General features: G+C 38.5%; 1 protein-coding gene across 2 annotated transcripts in view; it reads right to left on the bottom strand.

The window, feature by feature from the left end:
* The window catches only part of LOC134746626 (uncharacterized), a 164,845-nt gene that overhangs the window by 67,705 nt on the left and 69,700 nt on the right, over nucleotides 1-27,440 (bottom strand). Inside the window, exons 1-2 of one of the 2 annotated variants that reach the window (XM_063681064.1) lie at nucleotides 16,039-16,327; nucleotides 70-446 (exon numbers count right to left, since the gene is read on the bottom strand). The exons of the other annotated variant lie outside the window; for it this stretch is intronic. Coding sequence (XP_063537134.1) covers nucleotides 70-366 — 297 coding nt within the window. The 5' untranslated portion in view covers nucleotides 367-446; nucleotides 16,039-16,327. Of the gene's footprint in view, nucleotides 1-69; nucleotides 447-16,038; nucleotides 16,328-27,440 lie in introns of those variants that run through there. 2 annotated transcript variants of the gene reach the window in all.

The following is a 27,440-nucleotide window of genomic DNA, read 5'->3' as shown; positions in this document are numbered from 1 at the left end:
TAGATATTTTGACTTGCTGATTTGGCAATAATTTCGCAGTTTTAATATATACAGGAAAATGTTGCTTACCTCTTTAAGACCATCGAGGCGGCCGAGGGATTTGGATTGTCGGAGAGGCAAGAATGCTTTCAGCGCGTCCATACGCGAGGAGCGCTCAGGCTCCGCATTGGTGGCAGCGGTGAGGTCGGCGCAGGAGAGGCGCGCCTTGCGCCGCTTGTCGAGGAGCTGCTTGGCGGTGCGCGAGCGGCGCTGCACAGGTGCTTCATCCTCTTCGGGCTCACTGCACACCTCGCGCGCCGCGTGTACCGTGTGCCGCCGCCGCGACACCGGCGGCGACGTCAGCCGCGACACCAGCGACTCGAACATTGTTGCTAACCACTGCTCAATGAGCCGCCCCTCACCGCGTACGATCGACCCATCTTGTTGGGTTATCCCTCATCGAAATCCTACAACCAAACATTCACTATGACGAATCTCTCATATATCCAATATAACCCCAGCGGTGAACCCTACGGCCTCGCTTGACGTGTGAACATAACTCAACGCGTGCACAGATTTGGTTCGACGACCGATTGGCGCTAGTAATGTCACTGGGCTGAAACGATCACTGGCACTCGATTTGGCTTTGTTTGGTTTCATTCACATTAGGTGCGAACCGTGACGGCCCCCGTACGCAATTCCGGAAATGGCAAAACGTGATTGAACAGAACTGGCGCGGTCCAAAACCGAGTTGTTCGCAGTATTATTTGGCATAAAGTAATTTAATTAAGACAATAAGGTTTTGAAAGAAGTCAGATGTGTTTTCACACGCGATGGTGAGTATTCTTTAGGTTCGTTAACCTAGTTACCGAGTTAATATACTTAGTAGTTAAATAAGTTGCGAGCGCGTTTCGTTTTCCGGCGCGGAGGGCTCGGCGGCGATCACGAGCACGAAGCAGAAACTTTGAAAGTGTGCCGTCAAACACGTCTCGACTATCCAAAACATTGTCGTGGCAAGCTGCCACTGCCACGGGCCTTCGAAATAGAAGCGCACAAGGCCACTACTGGCAGCCAAAATAGAGACGATCTGTGAAAATTCTTGTCGTTTTTCATCTTGTCACGAAGACAGATGCAATTGTTACTATTTATTAAGTTTTAAATAATAGCATACAGCTATTAGGCGAAATATTAGATAAACTCAATAAATTGAAGTACAAATAACAAATCTAAATCTTATTTTTTGGCCACGGTAAATAATACATAGTCATACGTTGGTATCCGTACGTCTTTACCTTGCATATCAATTGTACTTGCATACAATTGTACTTGCAGTATAATTGTTTTATTTATGTATAGCAAAAATATGATGGAAAAAAGATCAAGTTCAGAGTACCTGATATTATTACTCAAATAGACCTGAAGGAAATTTAATTATTACACGGTGCGAGAAAAAATATTTTGCAAGGTGAACACATAGCCGTGTACGTATAATACGCGAAAGCTATTAACTCATATATTATTATCTTAATCAGCCCAATGTCCAAACTGCGATGTCTTTAAACATGAGACATGAGGCATGGTCAAATTTTTCATTAGACACCTTGATTTATATTTGCGTTAACATTTTATGATCTTGTGATGGTTATCGGCCGCTAGATAAATGTGTTCGCCGTGAATAAACTGCTGCGTGACACTTAAATCGACACCACCACGCGTCGCCCCACATTCGACTCCCCAGAGCAATTTAGACAATAACGTGTCACCAGAGATATAGATTGATACTATAAGTGCCGGTATTCATTCAACACAATGCTACGATTTTGCAACTCGCTCGTGCCACGCATACTTGTATTATCGTTAGCGAGCGCAAACGTCTAATTTTAACTTTCAAATAAAATGTTGCACTGCGGTGACTGTCTCCGACGCAATCTGGGTTAATACCATAACCGCTAATGATACTTGTCGTGACTAATCGCCGTCGAAAATTATTCAGCTCAAAGGGCTCTACAAAAGTATGATTTCGAGTCTTGCGAATAATGAGACCGGGCGCATTACCAACCGCACATCTTGACGCTACACCTGTGTCAAGAGCGAGAACTGTTTACACTAACTAAAATAAACGCGATGCGAGAAAATTATTTAAACCTCTGCTAGTATTGTGATGAAACACCGCCGCCGCAAGACATTGAACATATTTTAAGTGCTTTCTAAAGTGATAATTTATAGTAGGGACCTATAGGAAATTGTGATTTACAATTAAGAGCTCATTAAAAGTCAGCATTCAGGCTTTATGGGCTGTAAATTACTATGTTCTCTCCCGTAGGTTGCTTATAACGTTCAGGTTATTATTGATTTGTCGAACGCGTTTGTTATAAACAATGTTGGTGCCGGAGGGTTGGCGGCCGGCAGCCCGGGTCGGTGGCGGTGGTCATCGTTTGTGGAGCATGGCTGTGCTCATAAAACGGTTAGTCCTAAGCCGACGACGCAAACCGGTACGCGGACCGGTCGGGCCCCCGCCCCGTGCCTACCACATCTCCGCACTTCTAAAACACACGCATCCACACATCACCTTAACAAGAGGGCGATTGCGGCTAAGCTTCTTGTCAGCCCGCTCTCCTATATCACGGCCCACTCAGGGAAACAACCCGTATCGGGTTCGTATCGAGACTGAGCACTGGATAAACTGGCAATATAATATTTGTGCAGCGGTTGACTAACCGCACAATCTTCAAGAATAACAACCGTCTCACAAGAGTCATCGAATCTCCGTCAAGGAATTGATGCACGATAGTTAACTATTCCGTCCCATAAAAGATTCGCGGATCTTAACTGATGCAACACGGCCCAAAATAGCGTGACGCGTGTTCAAATTGAATATAAGTAGGAAGACCGTGAAGGAATCTAATGTAGCGTGAAAACAATTGGCGAAAGTCTGTTATGGTGACAAGTTAGCTAATAGACGAGTGCAATGACAAAGGCACAGATTAGAAAGTGTGTTGTGTTCGTGTATACGTATCGTATCAGAAAGCCCGTGTGATACCGCCGCACGCTCTGATTGGCGTCCTATCTGCAGATCTGTCCCGCAGCGACGCCGCCGCACGACCGACCGTATTTAAATACATACGTAATGTAATAACCTACCGTACGACTCGATTTTGTCTCCGTGCACGACGAAATGGTAATTTACTTTAATTGAACTCTTTTACTTTAAATTAATGATGACCAAAATCTTAAGAAGACGTTTGCGCAAGATTACTACTACGTTTATTGAATAACTTCCCCGTGGCCATCTGTCAGACTGATTAATTCCGATATGGAGGGAATATTCGGAACCCAATGCAGCACTGTAAGCATAGCGAATAAAACGACGTTCGACTTGCACTTCCTCCCGATACGGACCAATTCGACTGTGTTGTAGATGGATGATCGATGAAGCATTCGGAATAATAAATCATTTCGTCTTACGAAGTTTTTTATTACGTCAAGAGATGCCAGATTTATTTGGACGTTTATTGGTGGTGCCTAAGATGACAAAGGAAAAAATTGTCAGGTCATCGTTCTTTGTTGGGATGGTTTGGGGTTTATTCGCAGAAATGGTGTGGCTGGGCCGTGTCTCAGTGGGTAGGTTACGGAAGTTAGTAGGAGGTCAGGCGGTGACCTTGAGATGTAAGTGGGTCGGTCGTGAGATGGGCTATCGGGTGGCAGACGTCACGCTCCAGCCCGCCCGCGCGCGCGCCGGCCGGCGAAGCTGACCTGCCGTGTCACGATGCGCTCTATCAACCGTTGCAATAACACGAATAGCTAACAAATAATAGATGCACCCGACAGGGTAGGCTACATTATTCACGCCTTCCTTTATTTTGATTTTGTTTAGGGAATTATGTTCGTATAATTTCTACAATAAAGCTTGGTAGATATTAATTTACTATTCATTAAAAGATAGATTTGCCACAGGCCATTGTAATCGTGGTTTCACTTTCGTTATTTGATTTCAAGTACAACACTATCGCCGAAATACCTACATACTTATATATAATTGATTCACACTCTTGATTGATTGTTTTTGTACATAGGTATTTAGTCACTAATAATTACTTGAAATTGAAATTCCCAAAAATAAATAGAACGGTGCTGATGGGCTTAAGGTGACGTTCGGGACTTCGGGTGTCAAATGCACCTGCATTACTGTTGCGGCGTCGTTATTGCCGCCGCTGTATCTGTCAATGTCCTTGATGAAAGTGACGGAACGAACGGCATGCGGCGGCGAACGTCACTAATTTTATCAAGGAAATTGTCAGATACAGCGGCGGCAACAACGACGCCGAAACAGTAATGCAGCTGCAGAAGTGCACACTGCAGTTGATATCCGAACGTCACCTTTAGGTACCCTAAAACGTCTAAAATTACATTTTAACCCCCTAAAACTTGCATTACTATTTTAAAAGTACAATAGTAATGCATTAAATTGCTTCCCCACGTTTTGTACTACAAAGCTGGCTAAGTATCGTGAAGTGTTACGCTGAAACACCTAGAGAAGTTTCTTTTGAACTTAACCTCTTTACGTGATCACTAGAAAGAACATTGAATCGTTTACTTTAATACGGAGTTGAGTCACGAGACGCGAGTGAAAGCCCTTTTCGTTTATTTACGATTTCTTTATATTTAAATATTCGAGATTAAACCGTTCACAATACGTTTCACCCGCGCCCACATGAAAAATGCTCCATAGCGCAAGTAAATACTTAAATAATCTCTAAAGATCGGGGATTACGACCTATTCACTTTATCATTTTTTTATAAAAGCTTTCGCGAGCTCTTCCGCGTTGCCTATGGGTTTATAATGAGGCAAAAATAGTTTTAGATTATTAATTATGTTAAGTTCGCTTCACATTTTCCAACATCCTTTTGCAGAGGCACGAAATTCGTGTGATACAAATATGAATGGATAGTAATGTGACATTACCAACATTACCATTACTAATGTTACATATGTATGTCATTAAATTTATCATGTTGGGAACCGCTGAAAGGCAAGTTCTCGCCAGGGTCTCTACCAAGTTCTCAATTTAGATTTGGGGCGTGGACGTGAACCACGTTTGGTCCGAATACTGGTTGCGTCAACACGGTCGCGACTCGCGAGGCTTGTTTATACTCCGCCACTTCAGTTTGTGTAAACATTGGTGCCGATTATGTGCTGTCAAAAGGCACGGAATGGAGTGGACTGCTTTCATACCTTGAGAGCAGTATGAAGGGCGCGGACCCGTTAGCTGGTACTCGTATATCTATTAGCGGCCGCGTGACGATGTTATTTAAATGTTTCTAACTGTTCCCTAGATTACTAGGAGAGTTTAACCCGGTCGCTGATTTAAACACTTAAGTACTCAACGTCGTATTTAATGATGACTTAATGTTTATTTTTACTAATTACATATTTATAATATTTAGTAGGTATATAATAATAATTAAGATTTTGATTGCTTTGTTTTAGAAAACGTGCTTTACATAGCTAGTTTATCAGATAATTCAAGACAAAAAAAGTGAATGTACCTGAATTAATATCAAATCAGTTAGATCTATAGTGTAAAACTTTCTCCGAGTCACCCGCTAAGGTAGTGACTGAAGGACAACATTATTTGTACGAGTAGGTCAATGAAACTTAGCTATATCGCTATATACTTCAAGATTAAGTTGACCAATAACCATAACAGGGTCAGAAATTGTGATCCTAATTTTCGGCGATTATTTCCGATTTAGATAATTTCGCGGAATATACTACCTACATTCTGGTTTCTATAAGACCAAATACTGTAAGGTAGGTATCAATATGAAACAGGAATGCTACTTTAATTTCACAAGATCATAATGCCAGAATCGTTTCGACTTATTGCAACTGCGATATTTCACGATTTATAATATCCACTGTTTTTGTATTTTGAATAATGATAGGGAAGAAACATAATTTTAAATACCCGAATCGCAGAGACAAATATTTGTCTTGTGTTGACTGGTAATAAATTAGAGCAGTTCTTTTCTTTTTGAGAAAATCCCGTGTTTACATCCCAGTGGCCGTCAACTGCCTCGCCTTTCTTTTCTAAAATAATAAAATTTTATGCTCCCTTTCTGAGATCAATAAAAATTCCTTCTAGCTGCTTTTATCTACATTGTAATGCAGTGGAGTTTATCATGAGTTGTTTAATCCGTTTGAACTCAATGGAAGGTAATAAAAATGTTCAAAGCTTTTCTAAACGTCGATATTTAACGAACTGAATGTTTAGTGATTCTATACATGGTTCACACGTAGCGTCTGTACGAGAGGGTTATGAAACGGTGTGTCGTAAAAGATAACGTCCCAAATTTTATTTACTCCGAGATAAACTACCAGAGACGCATGAAATTTGATAATTAACCACTAATCTTATCTATCACCATTATAACTCCGCCCACTCGCAGAGACACCAGATATAACATTTGGGTCATGTGTTTTACGATGTAGCCTGTGAAACGAATTGGACTTGTTTCTATTCGGAGCGACATAGGTACTACCAGATATTTTTATTACTGTCGCAAAAAAAACTTGAAAATCCTAGACCAATAAACACATAATTAGGAAATTTCGGCAGTTGTTATGTGCATTATTTCAACTCGTTAGGTACGCGTAAGTATCAACAGACATTGGTCCCTCAAAAATGGTACTCAACTAGTTTTTATTTACATCATTTTAGTAATTACAGTAATGCGTGACAGCTTGAAGGCTTATCGGCAAACACAAATTTTATACCGATGACCATTTAAAATCAATTTAGGGCGCTCTCAATTCTGCGGTGTTTACTAAACTTATTGAGTTGCACTGTTTAAATAAAGACTAACATGCGAAAATAACACTCAAGATTTCATCTCTCGTTCGAGTCCAAACAATAATAAACTAATGCCAGAAGTGTTGTAAGCCATTCGCCCGTCTTTTGTTTTTCTCCTCAATTTTCTCTTGGAATTTTCTTGCAAATAGCACAACCTTGATTTTATTTGTTTATTGTGACTTAATGCTTATAATTTGTGTTTACAGTATTAACGAGGACTGCGTCCAATGCAGGTAAGATTTGTATATATATAGTATTAAGTTTCTATTTATGTTTAAATTAAACCTAATCCAAGTCTTATTTGTACGTCACTGGTTCTTGTCGACTTGTCCGACCCGAAATCTAAGAACGCACGATTGTTGCAGCCCTTTCTTTTGGTTTAAAACTGAAGACGCATGTTTGAAGCTATTTATTCTCTGGATATTCGCTCCTTAACTTTATGTCTGCTTTACGCCTGGTGAGCCCGCGTAGCCCGCAGTAGCGTAGCACCCGCTACCGGAATTCATCGTTCGGCTTAACGAAGATTAAAATTCGGAAACGTTAAGGCCAGTGACAATATTTTATTCGGTTAGACTCTTGTACTGACAAAAAATAGTTTAATTTATTGTACATATTTTTACTATTATATTGTTTTACTATAAGAACCTAGTTTTCATTTTCTACCGCTCTAGTAAGCCGGCTACAGTGTACATCCAATACATTCGTAGAAATATTTAATGCAACGGATTGAATAGAACATGGGACCTAATATTTTTTGTAGGTTAATTTCAATTAATTACCCACGAAAAATATTAGGTTACCTCTAGGCTAACCCGAGAAAACGCTTTAGGTCAATGACGAGCCGAGAACTGAATACTCAATGAGTCTTGACTGAAATCGATGGGACAAAAACGAAATTGGTCTGATTAGTTTTAAACCATTATTGTATGATGAAGCAAGCTTGCGGTGGCCATTGTTTTGGTGAATGGAATTTCGCTTCGACATTTTGTCCTTCACACATCGGTAGTTTTAGTCATGGTCTAATCAGAACACAACAAGGAAAGCTGAGAAAGTTAAGAAGCACTAAAAGACCCGTATTGTGATGTCAATTTAATTGAATGATTATATAGGTGCCGATGAATACAAAACTGGTTGTTAACGACGGTCTCCAACATTATTCATGTAACCGTTTCATAATTCTGTAATATGGTTTTATGCCATGTTGTGCTTCATACACAGCTCAAATATTTAAAAAAGCTTTTTGAGGTATTTTTTTCAAATGCGTACATCATGAAAGATTTTGATTGATACGTTTATCTGACCAGATAATGCAGATCCACGCATTGCCAAATGTCATAATCTTTACTAATAGATTTTAAGATTCGACCGACTAGTTTTTTTTTACGAAAAAAAAAACAGACTAAGCTGACCTATGTTACCCGCGTCATATTCAACAAATCGATTGCATACATGCAATATCTTCATAGGCAGCTAAACTCATACCTTTCCTAAAGTCAGATAAAAAACAAAACAGTCTTTAGGAATCTAAAAATCTGTGACGCAAGATGCTATCTACAAAGGGAAGAGGATTAAAAAACTACGCCACGTCGATCACATTACGCGTGAGTAAACCCGCCGGGCATGGCGAGTGCATCGACTAATCCACGTGTGCCGTGAAGCCCTATCCGCTAACCTTATTTACTAGACTAGTGCCGAGAGCTAGGCATGCCCTATATTCGCATCTTTTCATTCACTTCATGCAACTGATTTTGTTAGACGTTCTGTCACTTGCAAATGGTTAACGTAGAAAAATATTTCACATTTTTAGGGCTCTAGCTACAGGTAATTTCATTGTATGTAAAATGTTACAATAACAGTTATTTATATTTCTTTAACGTCTATCGAAATTGGCACAAACTTGGTCACAAATCAAGCCTTTTCGTATTAAGCAAGTTTTAATTTACAGTGTAAACTCCATATAACGTCACTCGATATAACGATTCACTCCCTATAACGACGACATTTTTTGGCTATAGTTGCTTTTCTCTCTCTCTTTCTCTCTCTCTATAGAATCAAAAAACGTCCGGTCCCTTGAGTGTCCCTATATAGAGTTTACACTGTATTTTTGAATTAGGACATAACACCGATACAGGTTCATAAGAGTGGTCTATGAGGAAATTGGAGACTGGATTAGCATTAGCACTTAACACTAATATCGTAAAATCTAAGTCATATAGTAAAAGTAAAATGAGATATAAAATGTTAAAACCATGAGAGAATAGGTCAATGCAGCAAAACAATGGTTTTGAGCTTACAAAGATACACATCTACTAAGACACATATGGTAAGTAAAATCTAAGTCATTCAACGATCCGTGTTAAGATAATACCTTAATGATAGTTAAAATGAAGGTAAAAGTATCTCATAGTGTAACAAAGGCAAACAAACATGGCACGTTCGGACTGTCTAACGAAAGAGAAACGGAAAGCTGTATGCACAAGTGTCGAGGCGGTAATGAGGTTATAATTAGATCTTCCGGCGCCGGATCCGACTGGTCCGGGAGCGCTAGAAAGCTGCGCCTGCGCCGCGCCTGTCTAAAGCTGCGGTCAAACAGGCTGCAGTGGGACTGGCCGGCTAAGTAGCAATAAAGTTTCATCTTTTTCTGTAAATCGCGTCGCTCTTTTCGGCCGCATTAGCCTGGAAGCCAGGATTTGAAGGTGGCTTGATAGATCGAACCCCGGTAAGGGCGTTTATAATTTGTATGATTAGAGCGGATATTTGTTCCTGGGTTACGATTTATATCATCGTCATAGTCGTTGATTTATTTAAAACTGTTATGTACTACTCATACGTTTTAACATTTTGATCGGCACTAAAATTACGTTTCGGGTCGTGTAACATTACAGCCGATGTTAACAGGAAACCATGTTTTGCAATTCTTCATTTATTATGTCATTGCAACATGGTTTAAAGTTGGCAATTCAGATTGTCCATATATATTAATAATGCTTGGGAAGCGCTAAACATCACTGATGTTCTCTAAAATATGCTTGCTTTTGTATTTTGAATATAGCTATCTGTTACACGCATCTACTCTAATAATTTCTAAACTATGCAAACTGTAGCTCTAGTAAAAAGGGGTATAAGTCCTGGGTCTTAAACTAGAGCCACAGCAAACATTGTTCCTTAGCTTCCACTGTGACTGCCGCTTAACGACCAACGCGGATGTTATGGAGGATAGAAATCAAACTCAACCACTGTTCGCTACCCTACTATTAACACTAACAACATCTCCTATCCAATACTTACTCGTTCCTAGAAAGGAAACCGCGATTACACGACCAACAATATTCAAGAATACGTAGGGACAATTTTGTACCCACTCATTTCATACATTGTAACAATGATGCTTTCGAGTGAATTTCAAATAGCAAAATTCAACATGTCGATAAATACATGACCACTGGGTTCTAGTAGAACTAGATGAGTTTGCCTCGACTTCCAGTAAAAAGTTTTTTATCACTCGGTGATGAAATCATTTTATAAAAAATAAAAAGATAAAAGAGACATAGGATAGCAGATCATTTTTCATATAGCATCCCAGAATGGAAGGTGTAATTATACGAACATTTACTGGCCCTATCATAAATTGGTAGTGAATGCATAATTCGCGCGCTCCCATGGAGTCAGTCGGCTGCGTGGAAGTTGTTATTAGTTGCATATTCGAATGAACCTATACGGATTTGCAAGATATCTTATAATTTAGATGGCTCACAGATATTTATAAAATACAACATGAACCGTAAGTTTAAAAAGTCTCAATATCTGTTTACGTAAGTGACAAACGTGACATCTTATTAGAAGGAAAAACCGATTATCATGTGAGATGGATAGGTACTCTTATTTTGCCAAGATATTATTATTCATTTTACTAAGAAAAAGGCATCATATCAAGTTAATATTAAGAACATTATATTCATAAGTACTTGGACAGAAATAGTAGATTGTGTCACAAGGGAGCAAAATGACATATTTACGGCGAGGGCGTACATTTGATCCTGAACGAAGCGAAGGATTCTATAATTGAATCCTGAGCGTAGCGAGGGATTCTAAAATAGAATCCTGAGCGTAGTGAGGGATTTAAGTGTTAACGCCCAAGGTGAAAATAATTTTGCTACCATGTGACACATACTGCTTTTCACATCACCTATGAGGAAATTATTATGTTCCAAAATATTATTGAACCAAAAAAAAGTATGCAAAAAAGAAAAAAAAATGGTGTCCTTGAACAGAAAAATGCCACTTTGATCCCTCTTAGCAGGGAAGAAAAGTGCCACTTTGATCCCTCCTAGCAGGGAAGAAAAAGCCCTTTTTCGAATAGGTGATGTGAAAAATCAATGGAATATTCCCAGTTATTGGACACGAAGTTTAGTGCATCTAGATGACTACTAAGTCAACACATTTAAACACAGGCGACCGGGCCGCATCCTGCACCGGATGCCGCAGTGTCGAAATATTGGTATTTGCAATTAACCTTTTACCTTTATGTTGGTGCCGGTTGAATGTGGTGGGAGCGGAATTCTGTGGATGTTTTGCACATCCATACTAATGTATTGCGAAAGTGTCCCAGCCTGATAAAACACATACCTAGCTTGTAGCATTTTGTTTGACGCGAAAAGACATATCTGCCGTGTTTGCCGTGGTTATCTGCTGTGTTGTCTGCCGTGTATCTGGTGTGTTGTGTGCCGCGTTGTGATAGAAAGCTCTTTAAATTGTATACTTTACGGTCACATCAGTTTCAAAATTGAACAAGTTTTCAGAATTTCTGTTTAAATTTCAGATAAAAAGCTTATTGCATTTAAGCATATGGATGGACCCTTCAGTGCTGCACAGTCACAATTGTTTAGCAAAAGACAAAACCTTAATATTTTTTCAGCTGTTTAAGTTAATGAACAGAGACGAAAAAAATCATGACAATGTACACAAAACATTTTTCACATCACCAATTCGAAAAAGGCGTTTTTCTTCCCTGCTAGGAGGGATTAAAGTGGCACTTTTCTTCCCCGGCTAGGAGGGATTAAAGTAACACTTTTCTGTTATAGGATAGGACACTAGTTTTAAATATTTTGCACATTATTTTTTTTAGCTTAAATAATATTTTTAAACATCATAATTACCTCATAGGCGATGTGAAAAGCAGTATGTGTCACATGGTAGCAAAATTATTTCCATCTTGGACGTAACAGACTTGAATCCCTCACTACGCTCAGGATTCTACTTTAGAATCCTTCGCTTCGTTTAGAATTCAATGTACGCCCTCGCCGTAAATATGTCATTTTGCTCCCTTGTAACACAATCTACTAATCTAATTGAGCATGAATTTAAAATGATTGTACCCCTAGGATACCCTTAGATTAGCGGTTCTCAAACTTTTTAGTGATGAAACTCTTTTGGAATTAAAGCGAAATAATTGACGGAGCCCCAAATAAACCTATAGAAGAGCAGTTTTTAGGGTTCCGTACCAAAAAGGTACAAAAGGAACCCTTATGGCGCGACTCTGTCCGTCTGTCCGTCCGTCTGTCTGTCTGTCTGTGTCTGTCTGTCTGTCACTGCTAAATATCTCGAGAACTACTGAAGCTATCGATTTGAAATTTGGAATAGTTATGAACAGCGCTAAGCTAAACTTAACATTGGAAGTGTAATGTTTTTATTTTATTTTTAATAATTATGGAAAACGCCCAATATAAAGAGTGGCTAAAAAGTCAAAGTCTAGTTACTAGGTCAAGTGGAATATCGCTTTAAAGGGCTCAAATTGAACAATACAAAACAATTTTTATTTGTTTTTCATAGTAAAAAATTGACTTATGAAGGAAAATGTGAAAAAAAATACCATTCCCCTCCCCTTATCTCCGAAGTTTACCAACGAAATTTTTTGAAATTTTTACATAATCATAACTATTACAGGAAAAATATAATAACACCTCTATTTTAAAACCTTTTTTTTATTATCAAAAATTTGCGGGTGTTTGTTATACTTGAAATGTTTATGAGATTACACTAAAAATACCTTCTTTTTAAATAAAACAAAAAATGGCGAAATCAGTTCACATGATAAAGAATTAACCCTTGAAGTGACAGGAACCGCCTCGCGGACAATTAACGTCATTTAAATTAGGAATTTGATTTATTTAAAATAAACTCGAAATTCCTTCAATGCAAAAATGACGTATGCCACTTTGAAAGGTTAAGTATCCTTGAAAAAACCAGCATACATAACATACAGGTCGCGCAAATTAGTTAGCCAATTTGCCGATAGATGGCGCAGTACACAATTACGCTTAGTATATTTCTGGTCAAGTCTTTTGTGATTCTATTTACATGAGAAAATTGATAGTTTGTACGGAACCCTCGGTGCGCGAGTTAAACGAACCCGCACTTGACCGGTTTTTTTTTCTTATTACCTATTACAAGTATCCTCGCGGAGCCCCAACAGAGGCTTTGCGGAGCCCTAGGGGTTCCGCGGAGCACACTTTGAGAACGGCTGGATTGGATAGTAGAGTTTGAAATAAAACCTATTATAATAATCACGTTTTATTTTGACGGTTGGGTAAACCTGTTTGCACCTGACTCAACGTTAGTTCCATGACGCTATCAATAGTATAAGATAAAATAATGGTATACTGCCTTCTGGTTATTATTATAAAAGCAGCAACCATGTTTAGGCTGTTTTTATGATTGCTTGCCTTATGATTTTAAGTTTTGTTATAATAGCACAAAGTTGTGTTTGGTAGAAGAAAAATGCTACAGACATAAGCAAATTTTTGACGACCATGTTGGAATTTGTGGATCCTTCTATGCAAATATTTATGTATTTGCTTAGATACACATTTATGTCACGTCAGGATTGCTTTAATACGATTATACGGATACCTAATACTTAAATACCTACTTAGTTATAACAATTGTTAGCATCGTTACATCGTATTTGATTTCAAAGATTGAAATCAAATCTCTCAAGGTAAGTAATATTTTGACTGTTTGGATATGTTACATAAATTACTATCTACCATATTTAGGTACCTATAATACTCCCTTTTTAATAGTTTAGAGCACTACCCCAAGTAAAAAAAATAAGTACCTTATATGACGACTTTACAGCAAATAGTTCAAAATTTTTAATATGCAGATATTTCGAGCCTTTCGGATTCAACGTCCTTTGCGATTGATTATATGTATAGTATAGGTACCTACTTTCTATGTAATAAGCCATAAGCCTACCTCATCATAAGATATTTTATTTATAGTTCATAATAATCATAAGACGAAATAGGCCGTCATATTTAGTAGTACGAAGTTTATAAGTCAGTTATAATGCCCTAATTAAAACTGACATGCTTCCACATTTAATTGAGGCGCTGACTGCCTCAACAACTACGTAATAGTAGGGCAACAATGGTTTATGCAAATTAAATTAATTAAAGCCAATACGTATGTATAGCAAGCCATTATCCAGTAGTACCTAACTACCTAGGTAGGTACTTTGATTTAAAACCAATACAGCCTTTTATAATCAACATGAATGTAATGAACAGCTATTCCATTTTTTTTTAGGGTTCCGTACCCAAAGGGAAAAACCGGGACCCTATTACTAAGACTCCGCTGTCCGTCTGTCTGTCTGTCACCAGGCTGTATCTCATGAACCGTGATAGCTAGATATTAGACAGTTGAAATTTTCACAGATGATGTATCGCTGTTGCCCCTATAACAACAAATCCTTGCAGCACTTGGCCGTTTTTTCCATATTTATTGCTCATCTCTTTCTTATTTATTGTTCATTCAGATATGATAGTTTGCTTATTCCCAACGGGGAAAAGACCTACACCCCAGAATTGCGCCACTGGGGGATAACTTCTGGAGGATAATAATCTTCTGAGACAATTTTCTCAGCTTTGCAGGTTCTACAGCATGGAAATAATTGGAATCACGTTAACAACACACAAAGTTGTAATGGTAAATCTAAAGCAGATGATTTACTGCACAGGGGGAGTGCTGAATGGAAGCAAAATTACGCGTTGAACAAAGGTTGGGGCAAGGATATCATTAGAGTCCGGCCATCTTGTGGGTATATAATTATGGAGACCTTTTTCGGACCCATGTTGATTGCGCTGACTCACAGGTATAAACATTTGAGCAAGATCACAAATATTCAGACCGGGCGTTCAAGATTGTTCGGAATGCCTTATTGGATTTAAATGGACACGAGATATGCTATCTTTTAAATGCCGTAAACAAGACTGTTAAGGAATATGCAAATATGTACGGATATTGAAAGAATGAACCCTAAGTAAATTCTAAGAACTGGTAAAATGTTATAAATCAGGCTCGAAGGACCATTTTTATTACTACCACTACCACACAACTTAAAATATCTTAACAGTAGTAAGATATAATGCTATGTGAAATTACCGTTTAAATGGTTAGCTGGAAGGCCTGGAAGAGATCCCTTATAGGGATAAGTTCGTATTTGCACTTAGGTACTGTAATTTATTTTTGTAAACCTGATGTGTTGAGTACAATCAAGTGATTACTACTACTACTACTACTAAATGACTAAATCTTTCCTAACTACATACTATTATTCAACCAAAGTTAGCTTAGTTAGTTTCCTTATGACGTCACAATACAGAACAAAACCAGTAATTAACCGGAAGATTTGTACTAATCACGATGCCAACACGTAAGTAGAATGAGATACTACTAACATACTTTATTGTTCTCAATGAAAGATACACAAAATACATAATTGATTATTGAGAGCCAACCCAGCCGAGCCGTAGCGTTTGGGGTCTAATAAAAGACATCAACGCATCCTGGTCCGTCCGCACCTAATCACGCGTAAATGGGGTTGAATTTATAGGTACTGCACAGTTCTGTTGTTTTGACCATTTTGGGTACAATATTTAAATTTTAAATAAAGCCAATTAGGATGTTGAACTAGGAGCTCTATGATCACATGTCAAAACAATAATAACACGAAAACACCTTTATACGAAACTAGAATATTTGAACAAATCATAAACTACTTGCAAAAGAAACAATTAAAAAAGAATTAAAAGTTAACGGCACACGCAAAACGTGGACAATTGAGGCCATAGAGTCACCACCCGCTGAGCAACTACAAGACGCTCGAGGCACGAGACCGGGCCCCGAATGGATGCCTATTTACCGTGAAGAGGAAATCCAGGTCCAGAAGACAAGACGGGAACCACTGAGTCAAGCACTTTCCATTTAAAAAACAGTCACACACGTCCACAACTCGCTTTGAGCGCACGCGATCCAAAACAAAAAATAACACGGTTCCTTCACTCAGTCAATGTTGAACTGATACGAGTTCTTGCAGAGGTCAAACACAACACAACAAACCAGTCAATATTGAAAGGATCACTCGAAAGTTGAGCCGTCAACTAATTTCGTTGTATAGAAGTTTGTTGACAGCGCGCGGATCGCGTAGTTACAGACGAGACGTGATCGCCGCGCTCGCGCAAGCACCGGTGTGAAGTGGGCCGCGGGCACCCGCGCTCGGGCGCGCTCGGGCCGGCTCGGGGGCCTTCGGGAGGAATGTGCGGCCCCGGCGAAGCGCCGCAGCCAGCCGCGGCTGCCGCGGCCGCGTCGGAGCCCTGCGGCTTCGCCTGCCTCATTCCGATCTACACACTAGCTTCGTATACTCAACCAAACATAATTAAATTGCAACAGTTGATCGCCATCGCTATAATGTGCACTTGCCTAAGATCAGGTTTTGTCTAAAGTCGGTATTAAGTCAACGGGAAAGTACAGTTAGGTGCAGGCGCGGGAATGCGTTAGCGAGGTCACAGAACTAGTTGTAAATGACAAGCCTTCCAGCGAGGAACACAGCTCTGCTCGAATTATAAATCCAGTTGTAATGTAAGTACTGGAGCCTGCCTACGGACACGGAGGACGCGGGCCTACATTCCGCGCCAGAATAGGGCGAGCTTTATTTCGAGTCTATTATTACCAAATTACCGTATCCACGCTGATACTGGCGTTGTGAAGAGTCACCGATTGAATTATTAAAGCTAAATCCTGCAGAATGCGGGTCCGCGAGTTTTGCAGGTCATTGACGTATCCTCCGCCTACGTACCTAAGTTACGCTGTTCAAAAAACGGCCTTCAAACTCCAAGCGAGTCCTAATTTGAATTTGTGAATTTCATGAAGGACCAAACAATAAGCTCGCCTGTAAAAAGTTGCCACTCTACCGACAATATTAAGCCATTAGTTTAGTGCAAACAAAAACATCCCAAAAATGTTTGCGGACATGAGACAAGCTTTGCTTGCCTTTCGTTTCGTGTTTATTCAGAAATGTCTCATTCGCTTTGAAGATTCCGCTTTTGCTTACACAATAAAAACGTAGTATTTTCAAATGTTGATCATTTGATTCACGTACAGATGTGTCGAGAAGAACAAAATGAATGTACATTCTGCAGGGCTCTTTATGGTCACGCTTATCGCACGATATAATGATAGGACAAAACGTCCATCTCTTATGGTCGATCGGTGAAAAAGGTGACGTATGCTCGATACTTTCGTTATCAAGTGGAAAATCGTAATCGCCATTAAAAGTATTAAAACTGACGGCTAAAGAGTAAAATAACGAAAGGGAGGGCGATCAATACCACTCTTACATCCCCCAACCCCCAACGCTTATCTCGTAGTGATCTCGGTAATTTCGGTTAGTTATTATCACCAATATCTACAGCAGATATGATAATTATATTTCTTCTGAAATTATTTGTTCAGTAAATAAGCAATAAAAAGCGGTACTGGGCTACATAACTATTCCTATGGGTACCTAGAGTGTTATATCCCTGGTCATAACTTCATTTCATTTACCTAACTGAGCAGTTTAGTAATTAGTAGATTTAATATACTTAATTTAATAAGCCATACTCCTAGTAACTATGGAACGTGTACCCAAGAATAGTCACATAGTGTATGTATTTTAAAAATCAATAACCCTAGATGAGACGTACTACGTTACATTGCCGTGTTTTCGTCTGCGCTAGCTTTACCTACCCTAATCAGCGGATTAATATTTTGCCAACTCGGGATAAAGGCTCCACGCTCGCGTCGAGCGTCGAGTGAGCCGAGCACAATGAAGCGGACGTTGCGTGAGCACAGCACAATCGGAACAAGTGAACTTCCGCTGCGTGTTTAGTCTACATCATAATAAGCACTTGGGAACCGTACCGGCCAACGGACCACTGGTTCAATCATATAACTCGGCTTAGCAAAAAAAAACTTAGATTTTATATTGTATTTTGCTCGCAACTTCGTCTGCGTGGAATGATGATGATTTATAAAAACTATTGTATGTCCTTTCCCCGGGCCTCATCTTATGCAGTTCAGCGATTTACGTGTGAAGAACAGATAGACAGACGGACAGAGTTACTTTTGCATTTATAATATTGGTAGGGATATTGTTCGAGATGATTCATATTATATTTAAAACCAATACGATCGTAAAAACAAGTTTTTTATTAGGCAACGTTAGGGGAGAGCAGCTCAGGAATAAAAGGAGACTAAATCAACAACGTAATTAAAAAATAACAGCGAATTTAAGTTTTCATACAAAACTTGTTTTTGCTCTATTTCGTTTGTTTTATAAACTGGAGTTATAGGGTTATATATAAACTAATTTCAGACCTAGATATACCTCATGTCATTGTAAGTGCAAAGTTTCATTACAATCCAACACGTAGTTTTAAAATAAGAGCGGAACTACGTTTGTATGGCATGGTGCAATTCGGCCGAGCTTGCCGGGAACTCGACCAAAGTGTTCACAAATATCTGAACAAAGCTTCTATTCGGTATCATGACGTTTAATTGCATGTTCAGATATTTATGAGCACTTTGGCTGCTCCGGATATCTGAACTGATGGCGACTGTACTCAGACCAATTATAGCTACAATCAACACATTCATCGTCATTAGGTACAGTCGAAGGCAAAAATATCGATCCAGACAAATGGCTCAAAAATATGTGAACACGACTTTATTGTCTAAGGTGTAAGAGCGTACACATATTTTTGAAACTTTGGGAATGTATACATATTTATGCCCTTGACTGTACTTTGTCGTCTTTTTATTATACGTCAATCTGTACCCAACTTAGCCGTATCTTATGGCAAAACATTTAAATAACATACTTACCTAACCACGTTTTTAGGCAACGTGAAGGTATTTGTAAGCATAGAAATATCTGTACTGTGTATGTGTGTATTTTTTTAATAACAGCATTTCATGAATAGCCTCAACATACCAACAATCCATAAGAACTTAAATATAATCTTATTGACCTTTCACTACCTAACCTGGCATAGATTGCCTATTCAACTAGATAAAAAGAAGCGAAATTATTCGAAATTGAGATCTCCGTTTCATCAAGGCGCAAATGCAAATGCATAATATATTTAAATACACCAGTCAAACTTTGCATAGCCTTTGTATAAAACATTAAAAATATTTATGATAAAATTACGGCTCTACTCTACTTTGCGGCACAAGTCCCGCACAACAAAGGGTTCGTCAAAATTATTTACCTTCATTGCATTGTTATCCAAAGTCCAAACATTCCATTAGAGCGTGGCATATGTGCACCCGGTTAACCGGATTTATCATTAAATATTTAAGTTAAATAATAGTCATAAATATGATACTTTGTCTTTAAACCTATACAACATACATATTACGTGCATATTACATATCTAAAGTTTTGAAAACTAGATAGGTTAAAAAATAGGAAGATTATAACAATCGGTTTTAACAAAGAATGTAGACATCCGTGGACATGAAACTTCACTCAAATAGCGTTAGATTGTAAAAAAAACGACACCTTCTCAAATATAATCCAATGATGAATTCAAAGTACACAAAAGCATTTAAACAACCATTAATTTATGTCACAAGCGTTAAAAACAATTTTACAAATAAAACGCATGCATACTATATATAACCGATTTAGAGCTTTCTGACAAATGACGGTTGGTGATTTCGATGGTTATCGATGGAAGGGAAACCTTTGGCCGATTTGAATGCGACGAACTTGAGCACGAGATAGCTTATGCTAATCAGAAGATAAACAAGATTGAATAAATTTCAAGTTCTATGTTACTACGATCCGGGTATTATAAATGCATCGCGTTCATCAAGTCCCCTCCCTCCACTACCATCGTCATCCAAAAGAGAAAGGGAGTAACATTGTATGTCACGCATACACTGTTATTGCTTCCTCGCCTTTGGTCGATAGAACGGCGCGATTTGACGACGTCCTCATGACGTGACTGATTGCTCCCACAACCAGCTCTGAAACCTTCGAACTAGCATTCTCGCTTCTATGGGAATGTGTTTCGCCTCGCCTCACCCGAGCATGGTAATACTTCACAATGACAAAACTCGCGACAAAAATTGTACACGTTAGATAGAACATTCAAAAATAATTTTGATAGCCCTGAAATTTGAGAGACAAGCATGAATACGCAATACGTTAGTCAGTATAGTGAGTCACCGGCAGGCGCCGGTAAAGAAAGCCTGAACAAGAGACTGATAAAGCTGGCGCGTGCGGGGTGCAAAGAATTCTATTGCAAGCCCCGCACCACCATTTATAATCTTATCTTACAATAAGACTACCGGGCAATACTATTGTCTGCTACGTCTATGTACGCGGTGGCTAAAAAATAAGTGCATTCCCGTTGCAAAGGAAGGTTTTGGGATTATACTGAGCACCTTTTACTATGGGACTAATGGGACCAACCCCGATATCGCGAAATAATTGGTTGTTTCATACATTTTGGCTAGTCCATTTTCTATGGGAGGGTGAATTTTTTTTCGCTATTTCGTGGTTGGTCCCGTAGTAAAAGTTGCTCAGTGTAATCCCAAAACCTCCCTGGTAACGAGAATGCACTTATTTTTTAGACATCCTGTATATTCCGCAAGAATATCGCAAGTATTTCGTAAGACTCGTATGGATTTGTGAGCTACGTAACAGGTGCCTAGCAGAGGCAGGTATTTGTGAAAAATCGCGTGTGGTACAAAAAGCAGCTCGGCGCCGGTGCCAGTGAAATCGCGCGTGTAGAAAGCAGAACTGGGAGGGGCAGCGCAGCACACGCACCGGTGCCAGCTATATTGGCGATCACACTAATTGCTAATACCACGCTTGACGAGTCGCACTTCTAGGACTCCGGTGCAGCAAGTAAAAGCTGTTGCATTAGCATGGCACACATCCGAAATGGTCCCGTTCTGGGTAAGGAGACTTAGGAGACAAAGAAACAAGTTAATGCGGATCTTCTGAGTACTACTAACATCCATTATAAAAATAACAGTAAAAAACATTCATTATAAAAATTATAGGCTTACCCTAATCTAATCTAAGTACTTTATCATAGCAAACCATCATCAATCTACTAAGATATAGTGAATACAAAATATCGTCGACTTAATAACGATACTAAGAGCATTAAGGAAGTACTAAAGATTACAGCAATAATTATCAGAACCCTCAAACTCGTGCCTAGGCCAGAGACATTTCAGATGTCGCATTTCCATCCCGCCAGTTATTTAAAGCCGACCACAACCCAGTCGTCGGCCGTAAAAGGGGGCGCCGTAAAGGCGTTTATTGCCTCCTCGATGAAAAGTTTATCAACAAGTGCTGCTGGACCGTTAGGCGTTCCGAAGTTCGCCATTAGGGCTCCAGCACCGACCGGCTTAACAACAATTTAAACGTAAGCGACGTTTCTAATAACGCGCCCTTTGATAACCCCGAGTTATCTCCTTAATTGACATTATAAAACCGCTTTTATACTTAAATAATAAATATTTTTTAATATGACTTTCGAATCATTGTTTCCTTACTTTAATAAACGTGTAATATTTAGTAACGAAACTGAATTGTGTATCTTGTTAGATATATTATATTCTAGAAACTTTTAAGTACTTACTAATCCATGTTTCTTGTTAATGGATACAGCACGTTCTAAACACAAGTCGAATTGGGCGAGCCAGCTTGCGTACTTTTACATAGCCATTCCGAAGCTCATAAAATAAATCTATTCTCAGTCGATTCCATTCTATCAAGTTTATGTGATTTTCATGGGACTATAAAACATTATGCATTAACTTAACGTGCATTTTGGACTATAGAATCCTGTGTTATAACTACACCAAAACTTAACGTGACTATCTATGTGACGTGACTATTGTGGTAACTCTAAGCGTTGAGTCTAGGGCTAAAACTGCTGCCAAAAAACTTGGTGTCCTATTTAAGGTGAGAATCAGCTTCTCTCCCTATACCAAGCACAGGTACGCTCGTGCATGGAATACTGCTCCCACCTATGGGACGGTCCTGCCAAATATCAGCTGGCGGCCCTGGACTCAGTAGAGCGCCGGGCTCATAGACTCTTTGGCGATGATCCATCGGTCAAGTCAAGGATACAGAGCCTTGAGCATCGCCGTCGAGTCGCTTGCCTATCGGTGTTCTATGGGATACATTTCGGGGAGTGCGCACAGGAACTGCACGACCTGATCCCACCTTCCCCTTTCCATCATCGGACATCCAGGCGCGGAGAGCGTATGCACCCATTCGTGGTCCACATTCCATTCGTTCGGACGAAACGTTTTGCCTCCTCCTTTTTGGTACGGACGGCTAAGGAATGGAATGCGCTCCCGCCATCTGTATTCCCTGATCAATATGACCTCGGTCTCTTTAAAACAAGAGTGAATAGGCTGTTACTGAACCGGTGAGCTCCATCTTAGGCCCTGTCTTCACTTTCCATCAGGTGTGACTAGGGCCAATCGCCGATCAGTTTATAAAAAAAAAAAAAAAAGCAGGATCATAAAACCCTTGTAGTAGTACGTCATCAAATATTTCAGCAAACCGAATAAATAACAAAACAAAAATACGGAACCCTTAGTTCCGTACCCAAAGGGTAAGAACGGGTCCCTATTACTAAGACTCCGCTGTCCGTCTGTCCGTCTATCTGTCTGTCACCAGGCTGTATCTCTTGAACCGTGATACCTAGTTAGTAGAAATTTTCACAGATGATGTATTTCTATTGCCGCTATAGCAACAAAATATATCTATGTATGTGTATAAGATAGCAAATAATATATATAGCTACTTACATAATTATAAAACCCAATATACGTATATTAAATACGTACATAAAAATAAAATAAAAAATACCATTAATGCATGTTTATTTAATTAAGCTTTTTTAATTGACTAAGTAAACTTTATATTATAAGAAAATTGTTTATCCAAAATCCGATCGCTCTCTAAAATTGTGTCACATATATTGTAACTAGCCCTAGCACAGGCCCCGGTCTTTTTGGGCTGTTACTGCACATTATGTCTTTAAACGCTGGCTTAAATTAAAATGTATAATTAGAAATAGTGAAAAGTTTGTTGTTTAATGAAAAAAAATATATACTAAAAAGCACGGAACCCTCGGTGGGCGAGTCCGACTCGCACTTGGCCGGTTTTTAACATTAACGACCTTAATCGTGAATATAAACGTTAATTTATTATTGAAACTGTTACAAGAAAATATATATGTATATATTCCTGGATAATAAGAATTAAGATGTGAGATTTCGTAATGCGCGTGACGAAAAGCGTACTAGCGCGAGTTCACCAAAAGCGATCTAATAAAACTTAATGCGGTTGGTTGTGGGATTGATAATAATTATGAACTATCATGCAACGGGAATGAACCAATTGTAATTAACCAAGTTAAAAAAAAAACTTTTTAAATTATTTATATAGATATTGACTTCTCAGATCTTACGTGCCTAGATAAACTTTTCCCAATTTTATAAAGCTTAAATTTTTTAATTTGTTTTTATAATACTAGTAGGTAATTACATGTAAAGGGATGTCTTGAAGCGCCACCTTTTGGCCACCGGCATATCATGCGAGTCGTGGCAGGAGCTTGCATCTCGGAGATCGGACTGGCGAACTGCTGTCAATACGGGTCTTGATAACTTTGAACACACCCGACTTGAAGATCTTGACGCCAAACGCCAGCTCCGAAAAACTCGGCCCAAGCCCTCCTACCATTACACATACAACGCATCTGGGCAGCTCTACTGTGTTTTGTGTTGTCGCATTTTCAAAACTAAATTTGGATTTGCAAGCCACGCTCGCGCCCACGCACGTAATAGTTAAGACCCTTTTTATTTAATTTGTCAGGATGTTGCCGTCGACGGATACGTCTGGGAGGACATCATCACATGTAAGGAATATTTGTTTTAATATGTTACTAATTCTTAGCTTAATTATTACGTATGATAGCACATGATAAGCTAATACGGTACGGGTAATGAAATAGTCAGTATGCTTGAGCCCTATCAGGCCGGTTAAGTTTCGTTTATTTTTAGTTAGGTTTGGCATATCACATCGCAAATCTAGCCACAAAAGGAAACGCGACGCACACGCACGCACATCTCACCAGGCCCCGTATTATCAATTACCAACACACACTTAGACCTCGATTCAAAACAACTAACGTAAGTCTGAACTAGCGATTCGTAACAGATATACGCAATAGGGTTTCAAATTTACACTGGTTCTTCTCCGACGATCGCTTACCTGCGGTCAGCACGTGTTGAGAATAACAGCTCGGGAATGCGAATAAAAACATTTGATGCCCTACATCAAAAACCTGATGCAGATAAATATGGAAATTCTCCGGTAAATGATGTTAGGTAAGAAAGATACAAAGTTAAGATCGATTAATTAAACTTAATGAGTAGACGGTATCGCAGCTTTACATTCTTAGGTTCCTAATTAGAGCTAAGATGCCGCCATAACATCGGACTGTATGAGTTTAAGTTAATATTCATACTTAAACTATACTTACATTACTTACTCTTACTTAGACAGAACAAATTTATCATAATACCTATTTATTGATTTATTTCAACTTATATTGATTTAAACTAACAAGATTTTCACTCATACTTTTAAAACTAAAACGCGATTAAGTCCCGTGTTAGTTTTAAAAGTATTTCAACTTAGTTGTACAAAATACAACAATAACAATTAACAATTTCATACTAAAAAAACCGATGTATAGTTATTGTATAGACTTACTACAGACCTCTTCTTTATGAAACCCAGTACCAACTTATAGAGCGGCGTTATTTTTACTTAAATTAAAATAAATCCTCACTACAACATCTTACAGAAATTGAATTTTCCTTGCCGCTGTCAAATGCTTTTGAAATAACAAAAAAAATATATATTAAAACACATTGAGTTTAGTGACTTGCGATGCTATGAGCGCTGCCCAATAAAACTGTGTGATAAATGCATTGTATTAGAAGATTTTGAAGCGAGCACGCCACGCCGCGGTGCGCTTCTGTTTCATCATTTTACTATTTATACCTGTAACCATAGAGTAACTTATACTAGAGCGGTACTGTCATAGTAAATTTTGTAACCCCAATAAATTCACTGTCATCTTTCGACACACTTTAAAACTAAAAATGAAGATTTATAAAAATACGATAAAATGTATTTAAATATAGATAAATGATTTTTTTTATTTGCATTAATTATTTTTATGATTTTGACCCATGTTCTTTCACTGATATGCGTTAAAATTGTTAAATAACAAATGAAACCGTCAACGCCATCTATTCGACTGTAGGCCAAAACTAGTAGCGCCCTCTGAACGAGAATCAAATTTTCTTGATTTTCGAGGCACGTTTTTTCCTTAGACTGTATCTATCTATTACGGAGTTATATCTATCTTTGCTGTAACTTCGTAACTCCCCAGTGGACACAGTGGTCGTAACTTCACGTTTCTAAAGTTTATAATGACACGTAATACTTTATTAGATTGTTAGCCAGCGCGTTTACACGGTGTTTATTTTACTGTATTATTTATTATCAATACACTTTTGTGGGAGTTTAGACCATTTGAAAATACACCCATTGGTCATTGAAGAAAAACATTTATTAGCGAATTAAATAGGATAAGGTAATCTATAAATGAAATAATAATGTTTTTGTATCTGATTTTATCATAAAGGACGTACTTGTAACTAGGGTACGTACGGACGTATTTGTAACTAGGGATGTAACGATACATGATTTTGCCGATACGATACCGATACCGATTTTTGTTTATTTTTTTATTTTTTATACCACGTCAGTGGCAAACAAGCATACGGCCAGCCTGATGGTAAGCAGTCACCGTCGCCTATGGACGCCTGCAACACCAGAGATATTACATGCGCGTTGCCGACCCTTTAAAAACCTGTACACTCCTTTTTTGAAGAACCCCATACTGTAGCCCCTCGGGAAAACCTCGGCAGGGAGCTCATTCCATTCCATAAAACAAATAAATAAGGAATTATATGCATTACTTAATATGCATAAAACATACTTATGCATAATAGGCACTCGATTATGTGAAGTGTGAAAAGCTGTAAAAAAATAAAGAAAAATGCCAAATCAAAATCAAAGAAAACATTTATTTAGGTAACCATCAAGCAATCAAAGCAAAAGTAAATCCAAGATAGTAATTATAGTTCCCTTTAGGTAGGTTTTTGTTAAGGAAACAAAGTTTATTCAAATTATTAGCAGCATCGTTTGTTTCACGCTATATCACGCTATTTCTTATAAATCATTTAATGTACTAACAAAAAAAATGGATCACTTGTTATCCGACAATAAAGAAATTCAATTTAATTTATATCGGCCTGCCGATTAAATATATCTGCCGATATATCGGTATCGTTGCATCCCTACTTGTAACTAATGAGCACTTGCTATAACACCATTAAATACACATTACATTTAAGGAATAAATTGGCTTGTTTCGAATACTACGAGGCTAGGTATACTTTACGGTAATTTACTATATGTTTCTCATTGGACAATGCCAGGAACGTCCGGTCGGATGTGATGAGAGCAGTGCTAGTTATATCAGATCTGCACTATTCGTCATCGGCTCTAATTAAACTTTTTCTGGCAAAAGTTACGTTATTCGTTTTATTACGTCTACAAATACGTGTAAAATGGGAGAAAGAACAAAAAGAAAGAGACAAAGACTTTAAAACACCCACAATTGATCAATTACACGTATAGGTATAGGCTCTCCTTTCACAACATTTTCTCGGTTGCAATTTTTGCAATTACGATTGCCATTATCGGTGGAGGGCCAGCTAAGTAGGTACTGACTACTTGATTCGTTACAGGACCATAACGACTACAATGAACTTTACCAGACTGTAAATACTGATGTTTGAAAAAGAGCTACGTTAATACACGAATCAACATCATAAAATAAGCTCTAATGAATCCATCCGCTTGAACAGATGCCGACGATAATCTTGTTTATTCCATTTTGATAATATCAAGTAAACTTAAATGCAGATATCAACATCATTGTCGTCTTTCATTGCGATATCATTTTATTAACTTTATGGTGTAGAACAGCCGTCAAAACGAGTTAAACGCGATTAAACGATACCTGGGCCTGAATTCCTAGTGTTACGGAGAGCATTGCCTCAAGCAAATACCAGTTACAAGTATCAACTTGTGAT

Source organism: Cydia strobilella, chromosome 13, assembly GCF_947568885.1.
Source record: "Cydia strobilella chromosome 13, ilCydStro3.1, whole genome shotgun sequence".
Lineage (NCBI taxonomy): Eukaryota > Metazoa > Arthropoda > Insecta > Lepidoptera > Tortricidae > Cydia > Cydia strobilella.
This window is presented reverse-complemented; position numbering and strand designations above follow the sequence as displayed.